At 43.0% G+C, this 21,738-nt stretch overlaps 1 protein-coding gene across 12 annotated transcripts in view; it reads left to right on the forward strand.

Moving 5' to 3' along the window:
* The window catches only part of LOC125885125 (R3H domain-containing protein 1), a 50,830-nt gene that overhangs the window by 13,739 nt on the left and 15,353 nt on the right, over positions 1-21,738 (forward strand). For 9 of the 12 annotated variants that reach the window (XR_007448814.1, XR_007448815.1, XM_049570587.1 and 6 more), the window contains exons 3-16: positions 1,621-1,819; positions 5,748-5,765; positions 6,360-6,449; positions 10,312-10,435; positions 13,071-13,149; positions 13,587-13,646; positions 14,236-14,376; positions 14,554-14,662; positions 14,848-14,943; positions 15,363-15,388; positions 15,698-15,751; positions 16,442-16,674; positions 19,318-19,587; positions 20,119-20,273. Coding sequence is in view for 10 of the 12 variants with exons in the window: in XM_049570587.1 (XP_049426544.1) it covers positions 1,661-1,819; positions 5,748-5,765; positions 6,360-6,449; positions 10,312-10,435; positions 13,071-13,149; positions 13,587-13,646; positions 14,236-14,376; positions 14,554-14,662; positions 14,848-14,943; positions 15,363-15,388; positions 15,698-15,751; positions 16,442-16,674; positions 19,318-19,587; positions 20,119-20,273 (1,614 nt within the window). In the remaining 2 variants the exon portion in view is untranslated. The remainder of the gene's footprint in view (positions 1-1,620; positions 1,820-5,747; positions 5,766-6,359; positions 6,450-10,311; positions 10,436-13,070; positions 13,150-13,586; positions 13,647-14,235; positions 14,377-14,553; positions 14,663-14,847; positions 14,944-15,362; positions 15,389-15,697; positions 15,752-16,441; positions 16,675-19,317; positions 19,588-20,118; positions 20,274-21,738) is intronic. The other 3 variants (XM_049570591.1, XM_049570590.1, XM_049570592.1) reach the window with 3 other exon arrangements.

Here is a 21,738-nt window from a genome sequence, read left to right on the forward strand (position 1 = left end):
ATTTAGATACGGAGCCATCAGTAATGTTATTAGTTACACCTGTGTTGCTGCTGCTGCTGCTGCTGCTGCTGCTGCAGCTCTAAATGTCTGCCATGAAAACATTTGTTAGGCTGCTGTGTGGGAAATTAGCATCTTTACAATCACTGTTATTACTGCGGCAGTGTTGTAGCTTCCTCTTTCAAAATAAAACCCGCAAGAAAACCTGAGACAAAGCACACAATCACTTAACAACAACACGGAGGAAGAGCAGGTGCTTTGCTGCGGGCCTGATTTAACGATGCAGTGTGAACAAGTAAGTTTTATTTACGATTTTTACTTCTAATCTGCCTCATATATACATTGTATATTATAATTTGGTGGGGGGTTTTTGGTGTGCATTATTCACACATAGTTTAAAATGGGTTTTGTATCAATAACATAATGATGATAAACTGTTTCTCTTACACAGCATAGAGGAGAAGGATGAGGACAATGACCAGAGGCCTCCACAGCTGTTGGACACACTCCATATTCTCTGTCTTTTTTTTTTTTTTTTTTTCTGAAATAATGTATCTGCTCCAACTAGTGAAACTTTATTATTATGTTGGTGTACATGTACAGTTACTTTGGTTTATGCTTTTTTAAAAATGTGAGGAGCACGTATGAAACTGCTGCTAATATGAGAATATTTCAGTTGCAAATTTGTTACAGGATTACAGGATTTTTAAAGCTGACTACTTAGATTGTCTCCAAATAATGCGATCATAGAAACAATTTAATGCAGCTTGATGCATAAAAATCCAAAGAAAGTAAATATCCAAAATTAAATAAAAAAATATATTTTCTTCCATTACTTTTTATTAAGACATTAGGAGTAAGTTAGAACATGCATATGATGCACAGGTTTAAGTCTGTTACGCTTCATCATCCAATTGGGTCAGCCCAGAATTCTGTTTAGGGTCATGTACCTGAGGGAAGAGGATTTGTGGCTGGTATTTTGTGTTCATTGTATTTCTGCGTTTGGTTCTGGTGGGAAAAGAAAACTTGCAGGTCTGATCCTGGGTGTTTGATGATAAATACATTAACATGAAATAAGAGTAATTTAATTTAATTGAATCATTTGAAGAGCGCATGGTTATCCTAGGATTTGCGCTTTGGCTCAAGCCGTCGAACTTGTGTTGGGGTGATCAGGTCATGGAATTTATTGGTCATATGTGCGGGTGGTGGGGTGGGTGCGCTACTACACATTGCAGTTCTAGTTCAGGAGTAGGTTTTGAAAATTACACCATGCCAGACGATGGTTTAGCCAGAACGAACGTACAGCCTGGTCTAAGAATATTTTTACAGTTGATTATAATGTCGAGAATGAGGTTATACATTTCTGATTATTGACTTTTGTGCATTAAGACATAATCTTTCAAAGAGGAATCACAGTGTATCCAAGTATCGTCCCTATGATGTACATCCCTGGAATAAAAACATTTAGAGCACATTTTATTTGTGCATCCTATTATTAAATGCTCTGAAACTGAAATAAAAGCCTGTGCAGCCTCTCATTCCAACATGTAACCAACATGAACTTTTATAACTATAATTTTTGGTTATTTTTTTAATTCTCATTGACGGATATGTCTCTTTCAGGTTCTCTGTATTTGCCAGCATCTCCCAGTAAGACTTTGCAATGAGAATGTCCGATACAGTCGACACTGAAACGATGAAGGTTTCCGAGGCCGCCGACATGTCGCCATCTCCAAAAGACAACGCCACCAAGTCTGAGGTCACTGACCAGAGCCAGAGCAGCAGAGACGAACACAGCAGCAACAATAAGAGGGACGCACAGGTAAAGAACTGAATGACCCTAAAAATACTCCAGTGACACCTATTGCCTATGAACCTCCAACTGGTATTGTATAAACTGAATGATTGAAACTGACTTTTTGCCGCAAAGTGCACAGACAGTCCTTTTTTTTTTTTTTTTTTAAACATTCACTCAACCCGTCACATAGTCGTCTAATCATGGAGGTTAGAGGTGTCAGCAGCCTGACCGGACCCAGAGTGATTCTCACTTTTCTTCCACACTCATCTCCATGAAAATTCAGTAACAGTCAACGTCAAACACCAACTGCCCTGGGGATCTCCTGTCACCTGCGGCATTCGAGATGACTTACCCTCCTGCTTCAGCAGGAAAAATTATTCCTGAAAAGCATCATCTGCACAGACTGAAAAAAATAATGTGGGACTTGACTCTGCCATGGCTGGTCAGAGTGAGACTCTTCACCTCTCGAAATTTCCGAGTATGGAAAAGATCATTTGGTTGTGGAAACTCGTGAGTCTCATGTATCCTCCATGGAGACATTAAAGCAATGGATCTACTGGGGATTCAGGGCAACTGAGATCACTCTCAAATAAACTGCTAATTAATTAGGTCTCTATGCCATTGCAACAAATGTGCTTTGGGACTTTGCAGAAAATTTGCACTTGTTAATTTGGCTTTAAAGTGAGAATGGTGCGGACTGGTTTGTGCTCACAAATGGCAAAAAATGATGCGAGATCTCTTCGAGTGTGGTCAAGGAAACAAAATCCAGGAAAGGAGAAGGATTGACTCTTTGGCTGCAGCCTAAAAATAGGATTCAGGCCAATCTGGCCTTGTGGTTGGAGGCAGGCAGAGCGAGGGAGTCAGGCAGGCAGATAATCTGGAGCTCAAATCCTGGCTTATCTACCAACTTCCTGTGTCTATGTTACCCCGAGGAACAGAATGACACCAGCATGGGGGAGCTGCAGGGGTGAGAGGAGGGGACGCAGGAGGGAGAGGGAGGGAGAGATGGGCTGAGAGGTTGTAGGAACGAGGGATCAAGGAGAGGAGGAAGGTGAAAAAGCACAAGAGAGACAGTGTTGAGAAGTGAAGGGCAGGAAAATAGAAATGAAGCATGAAGATGGAAGTCGCAGTAATATAAAGTTAAAGCTGTTTGGAACAGGCAGAGACAAAAATATCACAATCTTCCACTTGGAAATATAAAGTTGACTTCTTTAGCAATAAAACGCACCATTGCTCAATTCAGTACACTCAGGGGTTTTGTTGCTACAGCTTTACTTGCTCTGCTATGACCAGTAGATTATGGCGGCTGATGTCAGCTACGTTTTGAAAGATATTGCTGTGTAACTGACTGTATAAATCAGTTTGTTGACTTTATGACACTTCCCCTCTTGTCCTAATGATGACGTCCGGTGTTTCCCCCAAGGTTGACTGCATAGGCCGCCACACCAAAGTCCCTTCTGAAATTAAACACTTTGAAGTTTCTTTATTTAACAGTAAGCCTACTTTCCAAAGTCCAGATACTCTTCCAGATGTTACTCCTCTTATTTCCATCTTCCAAAACATTGTTGAAGAAGACCAGAAACAATTACAGGGAGCTGACTGAATGAAAAGTAAAAGTAACAGTTAGTCCCTGATGGTGTAACACTGACAGGATAGTGGCATCTGTCAGGGACAGAGAGCCAAAGTCCATCTTATGCTTCATGTAATGTTGTAATGCTGTGTGCCTGAATGCTGCAGATCGATTGATGGATGGATGTCATGATATTGTTGCTTGAAATTTGTTGGTACTTACTGATGAAAGCAGACATTTTTTTCTTTTACAGGAGGAGAACATGATTTGATTTTGATAAAAGAATAGTTCAGTGACAAGAGAGATACCATTCCCATGTCCGTATGCTAAATCTAAAGCTACCGCCACCTGCTGATTAACTTATCTTAGCATAAAGACTGGAAGACAAGAGATTGGTGTCAATCTTCTCATCAAGTGTATCTCTCAAAATGTCGAATTATTCCTTTAAGCAACTCGCTCAAGAGAGTCTTGTGAAATGAAGGGAAAATCACTGTGTCGTTGTCCTGTAGTTGCCACTTGTGACCACAGTGGCCGCTGTTTTCCTAAAATATAGTAGCATTCTCCCCATTTTATAATGAGACATAAATTCCTTGGTGTTGTATGAAGTCACCACATTTCTACATTTAAAACAAGTTTTTTATAACACTGATTTGAAACTTGTGGTTGAAAGGAGTGTTTTTGGTGAGAAATCTTGTACTCAGTTTGAACCACCTAAAGCTAAACTCTGTCCCTCTCCCTCCACATCTCACTTTAAATTGACTTTGAATGTATCCCTGCCACCTCTGATGTATTTTTTTTTCATGACCTCTCCAAATGTAGAATGCAAAGTATCCAGCTTCTTACTTCTCCCTCTACCCCTTTTCCTAAAACTCACCCTGGCATAATTATTCTGTGGTCACAGGATATGCCAAGATATGCTGACGGCACTGAAGCCCCTGACCTTTCTGCTCGTAATTTCCAGCAGCAGAGGAGGTGAAGCTAATTCTGTCGTTCTTTGTCAGGGCGCCGGTTAAATGCCTGAAATGTTCATTGTGGGAGAAATAGATGAGGTAGGGAACTGGGGTATGAAATGGGGGAGGGGGCGGGAGGTAGGTGTAACATGGAAAAGCATTCCGACAGAGGAAAAGCAAGGGGCGGGGGGTGAGAGACTGGGTGACTTTGCCACCATCTGCCTCCAGCTCTCCGGCTCTGTCCTCTGCGGCAGGACAGGTGGCTGGTGGCCGCCCTACTTCTGCTGACTTCAGCCCTTTCCCTCTCCCCCTTTCCCATTCCTTTATCTCCTGCCGGCATTGTTCATTCCCCACCGGCCCCACGCCGCTCAATTAGCTGGTGTAGCGGTGCGCTCACAGTCCCAGCCCTCTCCTCCCCCCTCCCCACTCCTCCTCTCCTCCATCCACATCCATATTACCTGATATAGAAAGGGGTGCGGCAGGTCACAGGCATCGGAGATGGGTGAACAGCGGCCCATTTCAATTTTTTATAGGTGTTATTTGGCCCTCAAGCTCAATGGGGGGGGGTTGTCCTTTTGATTTCAAAGGACAGGTGGGAAGGACAGAGCGGCGTGTGTGCACATGTGTGTGTGGACGCATGTTGGGATTAGGAAGCAGAGGACTGGGCTCTGTTACAATTTTGCCTGAAATGGCTCCTGCCAGGTCTCACCCCCCTTCTCCGCTCCTCTATGCGTGCTACTGAGAGACCTTCTGTTTGTACGTACACACACACACAGCCACCAGTGCGTGAAGCGCAGAGGCACCGAGCTGTCTCACACACTGTTGGGCGGCCAGTCTCTCTCTGCTCTCTGCGCCTCACCTCTCGCGCCTGGGTCTGATTCACATGACAGCTAAATGGAGCTGGGAGCGGCACATATAATACTGACCCGAATTGCTCGCAGCCACACGTCTGGCTTTTGTTTTCTGCAGTGTGTGTGTGTGTGTGTGTGAGAGAGTGAGAAGAAGGGACTCTACAGTGCAGCCGCTTTGGTAGCATATATGCTCTGCAAAATTAATTCATGCTCTCAGGAAATGGTGAACTTGAGATTTCATGCTGCGCGGGGAATTTTCAATTTCTGTTTTCGCAGATCAATGCTGCTAAATTTTGTTCTGTGCTCTTAAATTTTTCAGTTTAGGAACAGATGTAAAAACGCTGGCATTACAGGAGGTTATTTGTCGTTTTTTGCTGTCTTGGTATGAATTGTTTTTTTGCTCTTTTGCAGAGCAAGTAGCGCAAGCATGGCAAAATGTAGGCCAGTCATATTTAATTCAAACTTCTTCACTTTTCTTAAAGTAACAATCCTCTTCCCCTCCCCAACCAAACTTCTGTGGTTTGTTTGATTTTTCTTCCTGTGCACTTTTTCCCCTGCACCCCTCCCCTACCTATGGACAGCCTGTGAAGTACTCTAAGGTACGGTACGCTCGACATGCATGTTGTGCAAGGATGCTCCAACCTGTGTAATGTGCACTTGGATTGCGTTGTTTGCTTGGATTCAGCTGGAAGTTGTACCTGTGTTTCCTGTCAAGCGAGTTGTCATTGTACACATTGCTCCAGACATTTAAAATGAGTTCAGTGCAATATGTTGAGATGCCATTACATGAATGATAGTGGAGGCGATGGTGTGAATATGCCTGAGTTTGAAATGGACATTTCCTGTGTGCTTGCTGCATTGCTGTTGATGCTCCCTCTGGAAAAACACGAGAAGGCTTGGGTTTATGTGAGAATGCTTACTCCATTTTTTATTTAAGATTGTTCTGATCAAGTTATCTGAGAAGATCTGCAGCCACTGATCTACAATCATCTTAGCAGTGAAAAAAGCTCAGTCACTCAGGGAACGATTTGTCAGCTAAAATGTGAAATATTGAAACAGTATGATTTGCTTGCAAGAATCGATTGTGCTCGCTGGCTGTTTCTGTTTTTCTTTGGCTTGTCACTGTGATGATATTGATGCAGTTGTGTGTGTGCATGGTTTTAACTGTGCCCACCTACCTGCACCCCCCTTAGTCCAACACCAGGCTAAAGCTCGTGCGGAGCCTGGCAGTGTGTGAAGAGTCCTTTCCTTGCCCTATTCCTGAGCCTTCAGCAGCACCTCAGGTAACAGTCTCTGAATTACCAGAGTGTATTCACATTAGGGATGTCCTGGTAAAGCAGTTTGACGTTTTCATTCATTCATTCATTCATCTTCTAACCGCTTCATCCTCTTGAGGGTCGCGGGGGGGCTGGAGCCTATCCCAGCTGACATCAGGCGAGAGGCAGGGTACACCCTGGACAGGTCGCCAGACTATCGCAGGGCTGACACATAGAGACAGACAACCATTCACGCTCACATTCACACCGATGGATTTTGGACCAATTAACCTGCATGTCTTTGGACTGTGGGAGGAAGCTGACACGCTACGCTGACACGGGGAGAACATGCACAGAAGGACTCCCATGCCCGGAATCGAACCTGCAACCCTCTTGCTGTGAGGCGAGAGTGCTAACCACCACACCAACGTGCCGCCCAGTTACCCGACAACTGTTTTTATTACTGTTAATGCCAAAACTATCACTGCTGAACGGAGGCAGAGTAGCCACAGCAGGAGCAGCAAGTCTTGCTACTCTGGCGATGACACTCTACACTAACGTTAGCTAGTAAGGAAGTGCGGCTAGTTTGTGGGTGCAAAGTAAGAGAGAGCATTCATTTAATGTGACTGACAAATAGAAAACTCCTTGCATCAAGAACACAAGCATTACATTCTCCTCCACCAGTGTGCTAATGGGGGGTGGTGCAAGTCGCTTACAAGATCCCAGTATAACAGTATAACTATACGTTATGTTCTCACATTCTGCCTTTTAACTATTAACACCCAGCACGAAAATTATACTTGCTGAAAGACCCCTTCCACACATGTTTGGCAAGGTTAGGTTTGAAGTAATTTAGGGCTTGATGTGGAGAAAAGCGACAAATTTTTGAACAGATTCCTCTATCAATATTGATTCATAAAGTGTCAATGCTGAGAAAGCAATTTTTTTTAAACTGGCAGGACTAACATTACTCAGCATCATTAGCCTATGTTTTGATGATGTGCCATAATGTTATCATGCAGGGATTTGAAACCTCAAGAACTACAAGTTGCTGGAAGCTTACAGCTGTTTTACTGGTGGTTTAACACTGTTTGGATAAAGTGTTAGATCCATTTTGCAGCCCTGAAATCACTATCGCCAAACCCACCAGACTCCATTTAAAAAAACAGTAATTTAAGCGTGTGTAAAGGCAGGCATACCCTGTAACACAGTCTGGTAAGTTCAGAAAATTACACTTTACTGCAATGCAGCCTTTAAAATCAGGAAAAGACGACACTTTATGATATCCAAAATCTGAGACGATATCTAGTCTCATATCATATTGATGTAATATAGATATATTGCTCAGTCTTAAAGTAATTCTACTATACTTTTACTATATTTCAGCTCTACTAGCATTTCTTGAATATTTGATTGTGATAATACAGTGAATCATTTCGCCGCAGTGATTGGAGCATGAAAATGTGATACCAGCACATCCCTAATTCCCATGCAACCACACTCTGCTCATATGGAGCAGAGTTCATCCCAGTCATCTCATCAAGCCCAGTGTGACAAAGGTGGTTCTCTGACACCTCAGCCCAATTTGTTAAGCCACACGCCCACATGCATCACACTGAAGTGCTGACCAGGGATCAGTTCTTCATTTCAGCTCATTACAATTGAGCAGGTAGACCTCTGATGCTTGATTAGCGGCCCTTCGCGTGACAGCTATGATTAAATACCTGCCCGTGGCCGCTTGATGAAAACATCACATCATCAAAACAGAGCGCGCAGAGCTCCAGCAGCGAGCCGGCCGTTAGTTTGCTAAATCAACTCTTCTTTCGCGGCGTATCTCTGGGCAAAGCCCCGCTCTGATCGAACTTTCCCCATTACATGCCACTCTGCACAGCCCCTGGCACGCTTTCACACACACATATACACACAGGTGTGTTTGTTGCAGGGCGTTTCAGCCAGTCAGCAGCGAGCTCGGTAACCAGAGGGCGGTGTTATTCCCACAACAGTCTCGCATCGTCTGCACTCACACGACGTCCTGTATTACTGCCATCAATCATGTCGGGGAAATTACAATTTCCACACGTCAGCTACAGAGAGCTGTGGAGCGCTCTAATTGAATACTCCTGATATTTCCCCCGCTACTGTTATTGGGCCCGGAGTCGAGACTCCTTCTGCGGCAAACTAACCTAGAGGGGCGAGGTAAAGCAATAAAGAAAGGGGAGAAAAAACACAAGTGGAGTACACATACGATCTCTGTTCCCATTCAAACCTCTTGATTATCAGCCTAAACATTTCCCATTGTTCCCCGTTTTACGTTATTGTCAGATTGTAAGCTCTAACAAAGGGCCGTATGGATCTGTAGGCTGCCCAAGCTATCTCTGCGTCCTGAAAAACTACATCTGTCCCCACACTGTACGCCTGGCTGTCAATTCCAATCAATGGCCGATAGTCAAGGGCCTCTGAATACGTGCCGCACTTTTTGTTTTAGACTGACAGCACGTTCATTACATATTCAGAGGACCGTCATTTTCACGCTGGTTTTTCCTTTATCTCGAGGTAAATGGATGTCAGGAAACAAACGAGGCAGCTCGCAACAGCTGCACATCAACCAGGCGGCTTCAATGTGATGCCGAGGGTGGCATTAAGTAGCAAACATCACCGCTTCGTGCCAGGGAGGGGGAAAAAAAATCCTTTTGCTTTGACGAACACACACACACACACACACACACACACACACACATGCATGCATGAACTCGCTGTCACTTACACAACACACAATCCTAGACTCATTTTCGCTTTCTCCCAGTCTCGCTCAGGCAATTAGTCAGTCACGTTTCCCATTAGCATATTACATTTTCACATATATTCAGAGCGTCTTGAAATGAAGAACATAGCGTCTCATTATCTGGCTCCGCAGCTGTTACAGGGATCAAACTCGTGACCTTTTTTGGTTATGAGCTGCTCTCCCGCCACTAGGTCACCCTGTCTCTCACTCCTTCATTCATTCTTTTCTTTCTCACACACACACACACCCACTCACAGACTCACAGACTCTCTGATGTTAGCTTCCCAGAGTTGTGTTTAATCCACTTACGGTGCACTGGCAACCCCTCTCCTCTTTTTTTCTGCGTTCCTTTCAGCCTTTTGTAGAATTGCCTGAAAAGCAAATCAGATACTGCTCTGAGTGTGTGTGTGTGTGTGTGTGTGTGTGTGTGTGTGTGTGTGTGTGTGTGTGGAGGAAGAGTACGACTGGGGTAAATCAAGGCCATTTTTAATAGATCTCGCAAAAACATCCACATCTTCCATTCAGATTGCAGCACGGTCGATTTTCGGAATTCTTTACAGTTGGAAGGGGGATTACAGCTATCTCCTCATTCTGTTGAATTTTAAGGAATGAAATGTGCTGCGTTGTTTAATTCTGGGCTCAAATTCATGTTTTATTCAGACGGTTTAATAAAAACAAGCTTATCTGGCAGATTAATTGCCATTGTGATTTGGAATTCATGGACGCAGGCGCATTATTACCAGCAAGGAAACAAGTTTGGATGATAAACCAGGAGAGTTTATTAAGTGTCTTACAGTGACCTCTTTTACCCATGTTATTCTCTAATTAACCCACAACCTCAGGCAAGATCATAGGGAATTAAACGCCTCATATTTAACGCCTCATTTCTAAATGGACGTCTCATGTCTGTTCCTCGATCAGATCAGACTTAGGTCACTGTTAGTGTTTGAAGCTCTTGTAAAATGCTGACATTATCGCACTGGTGTGTAGCCGCCCAAACACACACATAATCCAGCATTTCATAAAGATATCAGCAAGTTGTGTTTCACAAATCTGAATCAATCAGGTTTTTTTTTTTTGAATCTCTGTTTTCTCCTCCCTGAACAGGATGGATTCCTTCTCCAGCCCTTTGAAAAGGAAGAGCGAGCCACACAGGACCAAGCGGAGAAAGAGGAGAGCTGCGATAAGGTGGACAAACCTGAGAAAACACCCAAAAAAATGCTGTCGAGAGGTAAGAAATTAAATTAAACCAACAGTGACAGGCTCGTTTAACAAAGTCTATATACATATTTTTGTATGTTTCCACTTTGTCTTCTTATTTGTACACTTTGTGTCCTTCACATTTTTCAATTTTTACAACATAATCATAAAACACAATCATAGACAATGGGATGTTTTCATTTGAGATAAATTTAAAAAATAATAAAGAGTTGAACAAACTAATTTAAACAAAAGATGGACGTTTTGGGCAAATGTACATTTTCCACTTCATCCAAACTTCCTCAGATTTCATGACCTGAAGCCTCATTGAGAAGGTAATTCTTTCCATGACACAGATTTTAATAAATGATATCATTGCAGTTCTCTATAAATGGGGTGTCTGGTTTAAGCCATTTCCTTTGTAATTGCTTTTGTAGCAGCTGCACTCAGTCTTTCAAAGAAGTATTCGGTTTTAATATTTGTAGATGTCAAAAGTTCATCCCTTTTAACCACACCAAAAAGCATTTACTTTTGGACAGGCCCAAAAAAAGTGGTAGTAGCTGTCTTCCTGTACGCCACAGGAAGAGCCTGAGGGATGAGACCTCTGAGCAGGTGTAATTAAATATCTCCCAAGTCTCTTTCTGGCAAACACTCTATACAGTTTAGCTTGAAATCTTCCATTGAAGTCCCCTATGTAGTCTTGATATTACTAAAAGCCTTGACTCTGTCCTATAAATGCCTTTTGCCTCTCCAACACAGAACTGTTCATATGATGACAATCCTGGAAAAAAATCCTCTAAAGTCACTGTAATTTAACCCATGCAGCTTTTTCAATGTCTGAATCATACACTGTCTTGCTGACTAGAAAGGGTGCACCCTGAGGAAAGGCTCTGATTAGCCCGTCCCTTATAGCTCGCATCCAGTCAAGGTCATGGCAGCACCATCTCAGAATCTTTACCTCGTCTTATTGATGATATTCAACCATGTTTTTTGAGTTAACTTGATCCATTCATTCATTTCTATAGATGTCTTTTATACCCTTCCACATACAGTTGAACACATTTATGTCCTTGGTTGGATTGAAGGGTGAGAAAGAAGAGCAATGTCAGTGAAACAGATTTGCCATCGCCGTCACAGGAGCTGAAATCTTTCCATTAACACCTCAGCTTTCTTTACATCATGAACACCTGGGGCCTCATTTATAAACATTGCTTACTCCCAAAAAAGGAGCCTGAAAGATGCATGTGCTTTTCCCCATCCAAAAAATGGAATCTGTTGATAGAAAACTTGGCAGGGGAATATGTGCACATCTGAAAATCAATTACACAATAGATTAGGGCTGGGTGACACGGCCTGTAAATAATATCGCAGATTCACTATATATATCTTGTTATTTGGAAATCTCCTCCTAACTACCTAACTAAAATACTAAACTACTAAATAAACTACAGCAACAATAAAGTTAAATAAAGCACTGTTATGCTCGTGCTTTTGTTCTGAACATCGGCTTGTCTCTCTATTCACCGTGAGCTCTCCAGTTCATATATTTATAATATTCACAAGGCACTCTGGTTCTGTAGTCGTCGTCTGGAGCCCTGCAGTCACAAACCTCACAGTATAGTCTCTTTATACATCCTCCGTGGAACGAGCTGCAATACATGGAGTACAATCAATACAACGCCCACTCCTACGATAGATTATATATGTTTATAATGTCATTTTGTGGCAGCGTGTCACGGACAAAGTATTGAAATGAAGCCAAATGCTTTAATGATACTTATCACACAATCCATGTCACTCAGCCAAATTACAGCCTTCTAATAATTATATCCTTTACCGTGTCACGAGGAACAGCCAACCCTAAACATTTTTTTTTCCCCGGCACAGTGCCCTCCAGTTTGTCCAAAAGCACTTCTCCGTTTTATATGATATCTCATTATGGGCCGATAATTGGCGTGATTCAGTTAATTGCGACAAGCTCAAGGTGTTAAGCAATTATATGGATTCCCACAGGCATCTAAAGGTGTCTGCTTCCCTCTGTGGAGCAACACCACTGATGAGGCAGCCTCCAATTATAGAAACCAGACACCCACCGAGGGGAACGAGCCGCGTTGTCCCCTGGCTCCCACTGATGGGTCCCATTGTTTTGTTGGTGCGCGGGAACATGTTTTTCGGTGTCGACTTCGTTATCCGACCACTTCCTCATTTCTTAAATGGTTCAGCTGGCAGTGCTTGCTGCTGCTGACACAGGCTGCCAGATTTTTTTTTCCCCATTATTGGTCACACCAATAACAACCAACAAATGGCTTGGTCCCTAGCAAAGTCACCCTCAGTGAAGTTTCTTTTTTCAACATGTGCAGTCTGACTTCTCCATCTTTTTCTTTGCAAATAGTTGAATGACAGGCTGATTAATTTGCATATCAATATTCACAACGGGCGTTGCATTAGCTGTTTATCATTAATTTGGGGAGTTAACAGGGCGAAACATTTCAAGTCCCCTATTATTCATATTAATACAATTATATTCAGAAAATGACATGCGTCTAATGGCGGGGAGTGTTGTATATGGTGGATTGTGAGGAGTGTGCACAGGTCACATTTAGGGTGGAATCTCTGCTTTATAAATGAGATCTGTAATTCATTGCCTTCATTTGTCTCTTGGTTAGATTCCAGTCAAGACTACACCGATTCAACTGGCATAGATCTCCATGAGTTCCTGGTCAACACGTTGAAAGGCAACCCCAGGTACGCTCAACAGATACCCCCGAATCTGACTGCTGCGGTGAAACGTTGACCCTCAGGAGTTCATCTTTTGAGCCTAAAGGCCTGCTCACACCATTTCAGTAGAGTTGCTCATGGAAAAATGTCCTGACTTTGTTGAACTTGACACAGATAAGATAAGATAACGAGAGAATAGCGAGCCAGGATGTCCAAAATTGAGGAAGCTGTCACAGCTGATAAGCTTTGTTTCTCATGTTATTTCTGTCTTCCTGGATAGATAATTGCTAGTTCCCTGCTGGCTAGCTTGTTAGCATTTAGCTTGCTAACTACAGTATTTGCCAACTAGCCCTACATCACCAAGAGTGACCAGGCCTTTAGAGCTTTTTTATTATCACTGTCTGAACATTGATGATGTTTCTCATGACCTGAGAACTAGAAAGATCAACATGTCATTTATTTAGGGATCGAATCATGCTGCTGAAGTTGGAGCAGGACATCTTGGACTTCATCAGCAATAATGAGTAAGAAATATTCATTTCTGATTTTATTAAGAAGGTTTTTACTCAGATTTGATCCAAACACCATAGCTCAACCAGAGGAGGAGAACTTAATTAGTGCGCCCAGCTGCAGTAGTTTTAGAAAAAGAAAAAAGAAGGAAAACCAACAAACTTCTCCATCGAGTTAAAATATTCCAACAGAAGGATGTTTACACTTTCAGATGGGCTGTGCTTGATGTCATACAATTAAGACGAGCAGCTGTTCAGCGTCTCAGCTGTTACATTTGTGACTGCTCTGTGGAGCATAGGAAGCATCAGATCATTTTTAAAAGGAGTCTGTAACCTTACTATTGGTTCAGGTCATCTTATTCTCCTTTTAGTGTCTTTAGTGGAGTCACGAGGGCTTTAGGTTCTCCTCCAGCGACCTCAGAAGTGCTTTGAAACATTTTCAAAACAGACCCACGAGCAGATTTATCCTTACAAGGTAAAACAACAACAGACTTCTAGCAGACGAAACAGGCATAGCTTCGCTTGCCTAACTCCTCGTTTCAAACTGACTGATGTTACTTTTTTCCGCAGTGTATCATTTAACCACATTTGTGTCTCCCTCTAGAAGCCAAAAAAGAAAGTTCCCACCCATGACGTCCTACCACAGGATGCTGCTACATCGAGTGGCGGCCTACTTTGGCATGGACCACAATGTGGACCCCAGTGGAAAGTCAGTGGTGATCAACAAAACTACCAACACAAGAATGTGAGCCTCTGTTTTGCCTCTTGATGACCTCATTTGAGTAAAATCAGTGATTCTTTGCAAATCGATGGACAGATAAGTTAGATTCCTGCCCTGCTTGTTGGTTAACATATGTCGCTGTCAGCATCTGCCTGAAATTAAGCTGCCGCTAAAACTCCTGTGAATTCCCCCCACCAACAGACCCGATCAGAAATTCTCAGAGCACATCAAGGATGACAGGGCGGACGATTTTCAGAAACGCTACATTCTCAAACGAGACAACTCCAGCTTTGATCGCGAAGACAGCACGGTAGGTGTTTTTTCTTTTTTTCTTTTTTTTTCCCACCAAGCTGTCACTTTCATTTCTGACATGTTGGTAAGAGTGGGACAATCTGGCGTCCCTGACATAGCTGCTAAAGAAGCGCGCGTGTCTGTATGCATGTGTGTGTATGTGTGCGTGTGTGTGTGTGTGCGTGCGTGGTGTGTCCTTGCCAGATTCGAATGCGTTTGAAAGCTGACAAGAGGAGCAAATCGATGGAAGAGAGGGAGGAGGAGTACCAGCGAGCCAGAGAAAGGATATTTGCACATGATGTGAGAGCTGTTTGTGTAGGCGGAGTTGGGGGTGGTGGTGGTGGGGGGTTCGGTGGAGGGGGGTGCCATGTTGCACAAATCTTTGTGTCGATTCTATTCATGTGCAAATTCTGTAGATTTCTTGCTACCAATTACCACTGCTGGATTTATGAATTTTTAGACAGGGTCCCTCTGATGTGACGCCAAATCTATAGAGTCAGATGTATAAGTAGACCTGCAGCAGGTATACCAAGCAGCTGTCAGTGCAGTGATATTTATTGATGAAGTGATTGAACCTGTCGTCAAATTCATAGAGACACTAAGAGGATTTTTAGCGCACAGAGCCAGAAACGTAGCTTCCAAGATAACAATAAGAACAAACTGTGCTGTGAATTATCTGCACCCCTGTAATTGACTGTAATTTTTATTCCCACCCACAGGGAGATCACTTCATACTAGATAGAGGGTGAGTAGTAAATTCACATTAATCACACGACCACTGACTTTGCTGCACCTCTCATTGAGTAATAATTTTGTTCCAAAAAGCTCTCTCTAATATGGAAGATGAATTGTCAGTTAATTGGCCGAAGTATAACGGGTTTGATCCCTTTAAAGTGTAACTAAAGCTCTTCAGATAGCTTCTACTTTAATTCACTTTTATAGTTTACCTGTCAGAGCAGCAATTAGAGTCAGCTCTGTCATGTTTTAAAATGGTGGATATCTCATTTTGTCAGCGCCTGTTTCTGTAATACCTCTCTCCTTACCCCCCCCCCAGCGCTCAGGATGAAGGCGCATGCATGAGCACCCAACAGAGGCGGCAAATGTTCAGGTAGGTCTGCCGCCGTCACACATCATTCAGCTCTTTCAGAGGCCGAACCGCCGGCAGAGAAAAACCCCTTTGAATCGCCGTCCGCCTTAATCGGCTCGCTCAGGAGCAGGAGTGCTGATCTGAGGATTTGTTTTTGCTGCTCAGGAAAGCTGCTGTTAAATAGGATTTTCTGCCCGGGCGTCCTCATGTGGGACGGCCTATTTCAACCAGAGCTTGCCAATTTCACCATGAGACAGTTGTGTTTTTGTTTTTTAAATGTCATCTTGTTTTGATCAGGCATTGCGGAACACATGAACATTATGTTAACGATGCAGTCTTGTTATAGTTGAATCGACACTGCTGAACACGGTGTAACAGGATGAGCACAGGCTGTGTTTCACATGTCATTAATGGAGGCAAAAGATTGGAAACTTTTAAATGAGTTAAGTTACTGCAAAATTTAAGATTAAGTAAATTTGACCGCGTCTTCTTTAGCAATTTTTAATGGATGTTTTTACTTTTTTTTTTGGCAACTTATGGACCAAATGATTGATCATGATGTACGTGCAGATACTGTAATATGTACAACATGTTGCAGATGTCAAGTCTACATTATTTAGCACTTCTAAACATTTTTACTTAATAGATGCAAACAAAAAAATAAGTTAGGATTAAAACGTTTTTCAAAACAAATACTTTCTTCCCATCCAGGTTACGGGCAGGCCGGTCAGGCGCCAGCCGGCAGAGCAGCTCCGAGACGGAAACGCTGCCGCGGCACGGCGAGCCCCGGCCTTGGAGCAGCACCGACAGCTCGGACAGCTCCAACCGGCTCGCCCCGCGGCCTGCCATCACCAAGGCCAGCAGCTTCAGCGGCATCTCCCCCGGCCTCGTCCGAGGGGACAGCACAGCCAGCAGCAAGAGCACCGGGAGGCTGTCCAAAACAGGCAAGAGAGACGGCAGGGGCGGAGGGACACTAGGGCTGTAAAACACAGCTGTGCTACTAAGTTTAGATGCTCATTTACCTCAGAATGAAATGACAGTGAAAAAATACCACAGTGAGGCAGCCTAAAATACAAAAAACGGCATCTACTTGCACTGAAAAAGTGTAGCTGTCAATATTCTGCCATCTACAATTTTTTAATGAATTGGTATTCTGAGGAGAAACCAAGTCATGTTTTAACAGGTTCAGCTGTGTCTGTGCTTGCTGGCTCTTCTTCTTAAAGGAGGCTGGTTACATGAGGAGAAAAGAATCTCTAGAATCTCAGTTTTTTTCTTAAAAATGACTCAAACCAGTTAGTCAATTATCAAATTAGTTGGTGACTAATTTAATAGTAGACAGCTAATTGATTAAACATTGCAGCTCTACTGTATTCATTTGTTCCGTCACTCAGAGAAAGAAGGGAAACTCTCTGTCACAGCATGAAGGTGAAACATTTCCTAATTAGATGCTACTATGGGTACGTCGGGAACAGAAATAGCCATTTTGCATATTGAGCTTCAAGCATACTCCTCAGGCATTCGGTGCAGCTTAGGTCTCATCAGAACAAATGTTTGTTGTCCTGCCGTGGTCAATAAAGTCCGCAGGCCGCCCTGTAGCCGGACAGCTGTCAAAACTAATGACCGCACAGCAGCACTGTGATGGAAGAAGCTCTTAAAAAGTGTTGTAGCAGCAGTAGTGTAAAACCAAGCAGTGAGGAGTTACTGCATAATGTATAAGTCTAAGCGCCGGGAAGTGGCACGCACGCCGCTGAGATGAAGTTAGGGCTGCTCCACAACTGCAGGTGCTTACTCCACAATATGATCCATTTGTAACTAGATTGGCTGAGATTAGATGAAATGTGTTCGTCACAGCAGGTTTGTCTCCTTTATCTCTGCGAATGCAGGGGAGAAGTCCTTGGTTGGCCTCTGCTCCCCATTTTGTTCCCTGCCACTGTTTCCGTCTGGCGTTTTTCTATTTTTGCCAATCCTTAGTTTTTTTTCTTCTTTTTTATCTCACAGAGAGGTGTAGCAGCAGCAGCAGCAGGCTTCTTGCCTGAGCAGTTTTTTAAGTTGTTTACGAGGCGGATGGCTGCCCTCACTTTGTGTTTGGGGAGTATAAGTCGAGGAGACATCTTGCCTGCGCTGCCGTGTTCTGCTGCATTTGCCCTTCGCCTAAGCCCTCAAATAACCTCCCCTCGCAACAGGCTGCACGCCACTTTTACCTGAAAATAGGAGCTTATTTATGATAAAGGGAAAATTACTGAAAGGAAAAGTTTATTATTTCTGTCTTTTTAATTCCATTTTGACATATTCTTTCCAGTTTTTTGTGGAAGTCACAAACCTCACCTGTCATTCCTTTTGCTTTGATTCTAAATCAAATAGTAGTGACTATGTACATTTACAATTTAATTTCCCCTGGAGATCATCATCTAATTATTATTTGTGTATTTATTACATCAACATAAAGAAATGAAATTGAGAGCATCAATTTTTACTGAATTTTATTGACTGTTTCAAAATACAGCACAGCTGTTTCATTACAGGGCATTCTGGGTCAGAGGGTGCCTTCAACTGGAGGTGTAGACACAAACCACATGACTTTGACTTGAGTCAGACCTGAGTCACAAATTCGATGACTTCAGACTCGACAACTCACCCTGGACTTGAACACCAGTGACTCAGGACTTCACTTGGACTTGAGCCTTTTGACTTTAAAAAGTGTGCCACAAATCAATCCATCCCACTTTACCTCCTGAATTAACAAAGTCAACATTAATCTCTTCATTTTGTGTAGACATACAATACAAACATGCAACAACAGGCACAAAGTGTTAGGGGCTTCACCTGGCCTTGACCTGAAAAATGTCACCTAACAAATACATGACCAGGAAGAGACTTAAAAAGACGACAAAGAGATGCAAAGGAATGACACAAAAACACAAAATGACTGCACAGTGAGATAAAACATCCAAAATAGACATAAATTTACCTCAGAGACACAAAAGGACCTTAAAGATCCATGACAGAGAGATGGAAAAGAACTACAAAGAGACAAAAATAATCACGAGGCTTTACCTTAGTTTAAAAATGTTTGCATGTTTTCTTATGTATGAACAGACCCAAATTCACACTGTAAGTAGACTATTTAATTACAGTAAACAAATTATTTCAATAGCATTTGTATAGAAATAATTCTGTTCCCAGCTTTTTGATCCATATCAGCGTTTTCTACTGTATTTCCAGTGCAGCTGTATTGTGATCTGATTGCAGTAACATTATTAAACTCTAAACACCAGATTGCTCTGTCCAAAAACTTCTTTGTCCAGTCACCATTTTGCACACCATTCGGTAATTATACAGGGAGAAATCCATCACAGACGGTGCACAGATACCAGTTTCTCAACAGTTGCTTCAAGAGACCAGAATGCAATTCAGCCACAGGAGAGGCTGCGTCATTAGCAAGAGGCATGACTCCTTTGTCACCACCATCAACTGTTCTCGCCCGTGTGAATATCTAACAAGTTAATGCGCCTCCTCTCAGAGGCGGCCTCGAAGTCATATTGGGAAATGCAGTTTTTTGTTTATCTTTTTGCTCTGCTTCTCCTCAGGTTCAGAATCATGCAGCAGTGTCGGCTCCTCGTCCAGCTCTCTTTCCCGTCCCCAGCTGCCTCTCCCAGTTTCAGCCTCATCCTGGTCCAGCATCCCCAGCGCACCTTCAATCCACCCGGCTGCTGACACTAGAGGCTCTGGACACCCTGAGATGATCAAGAGCGTCGCCTCACAGCCGCCATCAGCTACAGATGCAACAAACTATTATGTGTTGCCGCTGGAAGCCTCAGGGATACCGCCCGGCAGCGTCCTGGTCAACCCACACACAGGTGGGTGACACCATGTGAAGATGAAAAGAGTTTCTATTTAAAAACTCCATTTCACTGAATCAAAAATGACACGAAAGCACAGGATTTTCTTTTTTGATGGTGGTGACCCAATCTCGGTCTGCTGCATTAAATCAAAGTCATGTTCATGTCTTGTAATTTTCTGGTTTACTAATGAATTATTCATGACTTGGGGACAGAATTACAGGTTGGCATGGGGCTGCACTCGGTTTGTCTGTCAAATTAGAAGTCAGACCAAAAGCGTGCTGATCAAAATGCACTGAACAGATGGGAGAAATCTGTAAATATTCATCACAGACCAGTTGTACACTTTTGAGCTGCAAACTGAACTTCAAATGCTGCCAGGGTTGTTAATTCCCGTCACCTCTCCTCTCATGAACCATGTTTGGGTGTGTCCTCGCTGTCACGAGGAGCAGAATTTAAGTGTTTCCTTTTGTATGATGCTGCATTATGAGTGCGTGTACAGCTCGCATCACTGTGGGTTTTTTGTCTCTTCTGAATTAAATTTGACAGGCAAGCCTTTCATCCACCCCGACGGCAGCGCCGTAGTTTATAACCCGGCCTCTGTCGCCCCCGCTGCTGGCAGGAACACACAGCAGGGGAAAACCCCACAGCAACAGATCCCTGCACCAACACAGCAACAGCCAACCAATCACCTCCACTCCCAGGTCAGTGGGCGGGGCTACGTTTCTCACTCTTTTTCTCTTTCAAATTAAATTCATGTAGTAACAACACTGTTTTTCTAACTTTCTCAAACCTCACTAACCTAGAGTGTTGAAATGGGAGCTGATAGTATGATGGTAGGAGCTTCACTCAAGTCATTTAATTGACCGTTGGATAAACCCCCCAACGAACAACATTCATCGCTTAGCAACAGTGACTAAGCACAGCTGGCCTGTAAAGCCTGTGATGTCCTCACATCTTTAAAGCAACTACAAGGAATTTCATGTTGTGTTTGTTTTAGCAGCCCCTGTGGCCAAGAGCGGGGACTTCCCCCTGTTAGAGGACTGCATTTCCCATGAGCCCTATCACCTGGTGTTGTTAAGATCATGATCTGGCTAGCACATGCTTTTGTTTTAGAAGCAAGTGAAAGAAAGACACAACTTATTTTAAAAAACGTTTTCTCCTTTCAGCAACTGTTTTGCAGTGCTGGCTTTCCTTGACAGGTTCAGCTTACGTTAGCTACATTCAGCTAACAACAAATTTAAACAAACTTTTGTGAGCTGAAAACACGTTGAAATAACGACAGCTACGACTACGCCTATACTCTGTGAATCTGGGGTTAGGCTATGGTTAATTTACCTCACCAGAGTTGTCACAGAGGAAGTGACTGGAAGGCGGCATCCACCTGTCACTCAAAGCAGTCACATCCTTAATTATGCATAAGTTTAAGCCTTAATAAAATTAAGCATATATAACCTAAAGTTGTCATGAACGGGGAAATTAGCCCTAGAGATCAAAACTGTTTCTTGTATCATGCTATTAACATGTTTATTTCTGCTGCAAATTGGGCATTTTAACATGGGGGTCACTTCTGGAGCCAGCCTCAAGTGGCCATTAGAGGAACTGCAGTTTTTGTCATGCCATGTTGACTTCATTTTTCAGCCCCAGAGGTTGTGACTTGATCGTGCTGCAGTATCAGCAATAACCACAAAATACGTCAAAAATATAATTCTCTGAATTCTCCTACTTCCTTTTAACTGGTAATATATTACTCACTTCCAAACTTTGCAAGGAAAATTATTTAAACAGAGGCTCTTTCGGTCTGTGTGCTATAAATCTGATTTTACATGGAGTCAGACAGGCATTAAGAAAACCTGTATTGAAATAGCAAATCTTCTTGCTGGTGGTCTCGTTTGCTTTTGTAGGTCATATAGAGACATCAGCATTAAAATGAGATGGTTTCATACCCAGTTAAACACTCCTTGTAGTTGCTTTAAGTGGGAATTTAGTGTGAGCATGTAAAGACTTTCAGTAAGTTTTACCAAAGGAATACTGTGTCGTATCTCCCCACTGTGTGGAAGCTGCTCCTAAATGTCACTTTGTGCGGGTAACATTAACATTAGCTGTCGTGCTCTCTATTGGATGTGGGGAAGTTTACTCTCCAGAAACCACAGCCAACGTTAGCTGAGA

This window comes from Epinephelus fuscoguttatus, linkage group LG24 (assembly GCF_011397635.1).
Source record: "Epinephelus fuscoguttatus linkage group LG24, E.fuscoguttatus.final_Chr_v1".
Taxonomy (NCBI): domain Eukaryota; kingdom Metazoa; phylum Chordata; class Actinopteri; order Perciformes; family Serranidae; genus Epinephelus; species Epinephelus fuscoguttatus.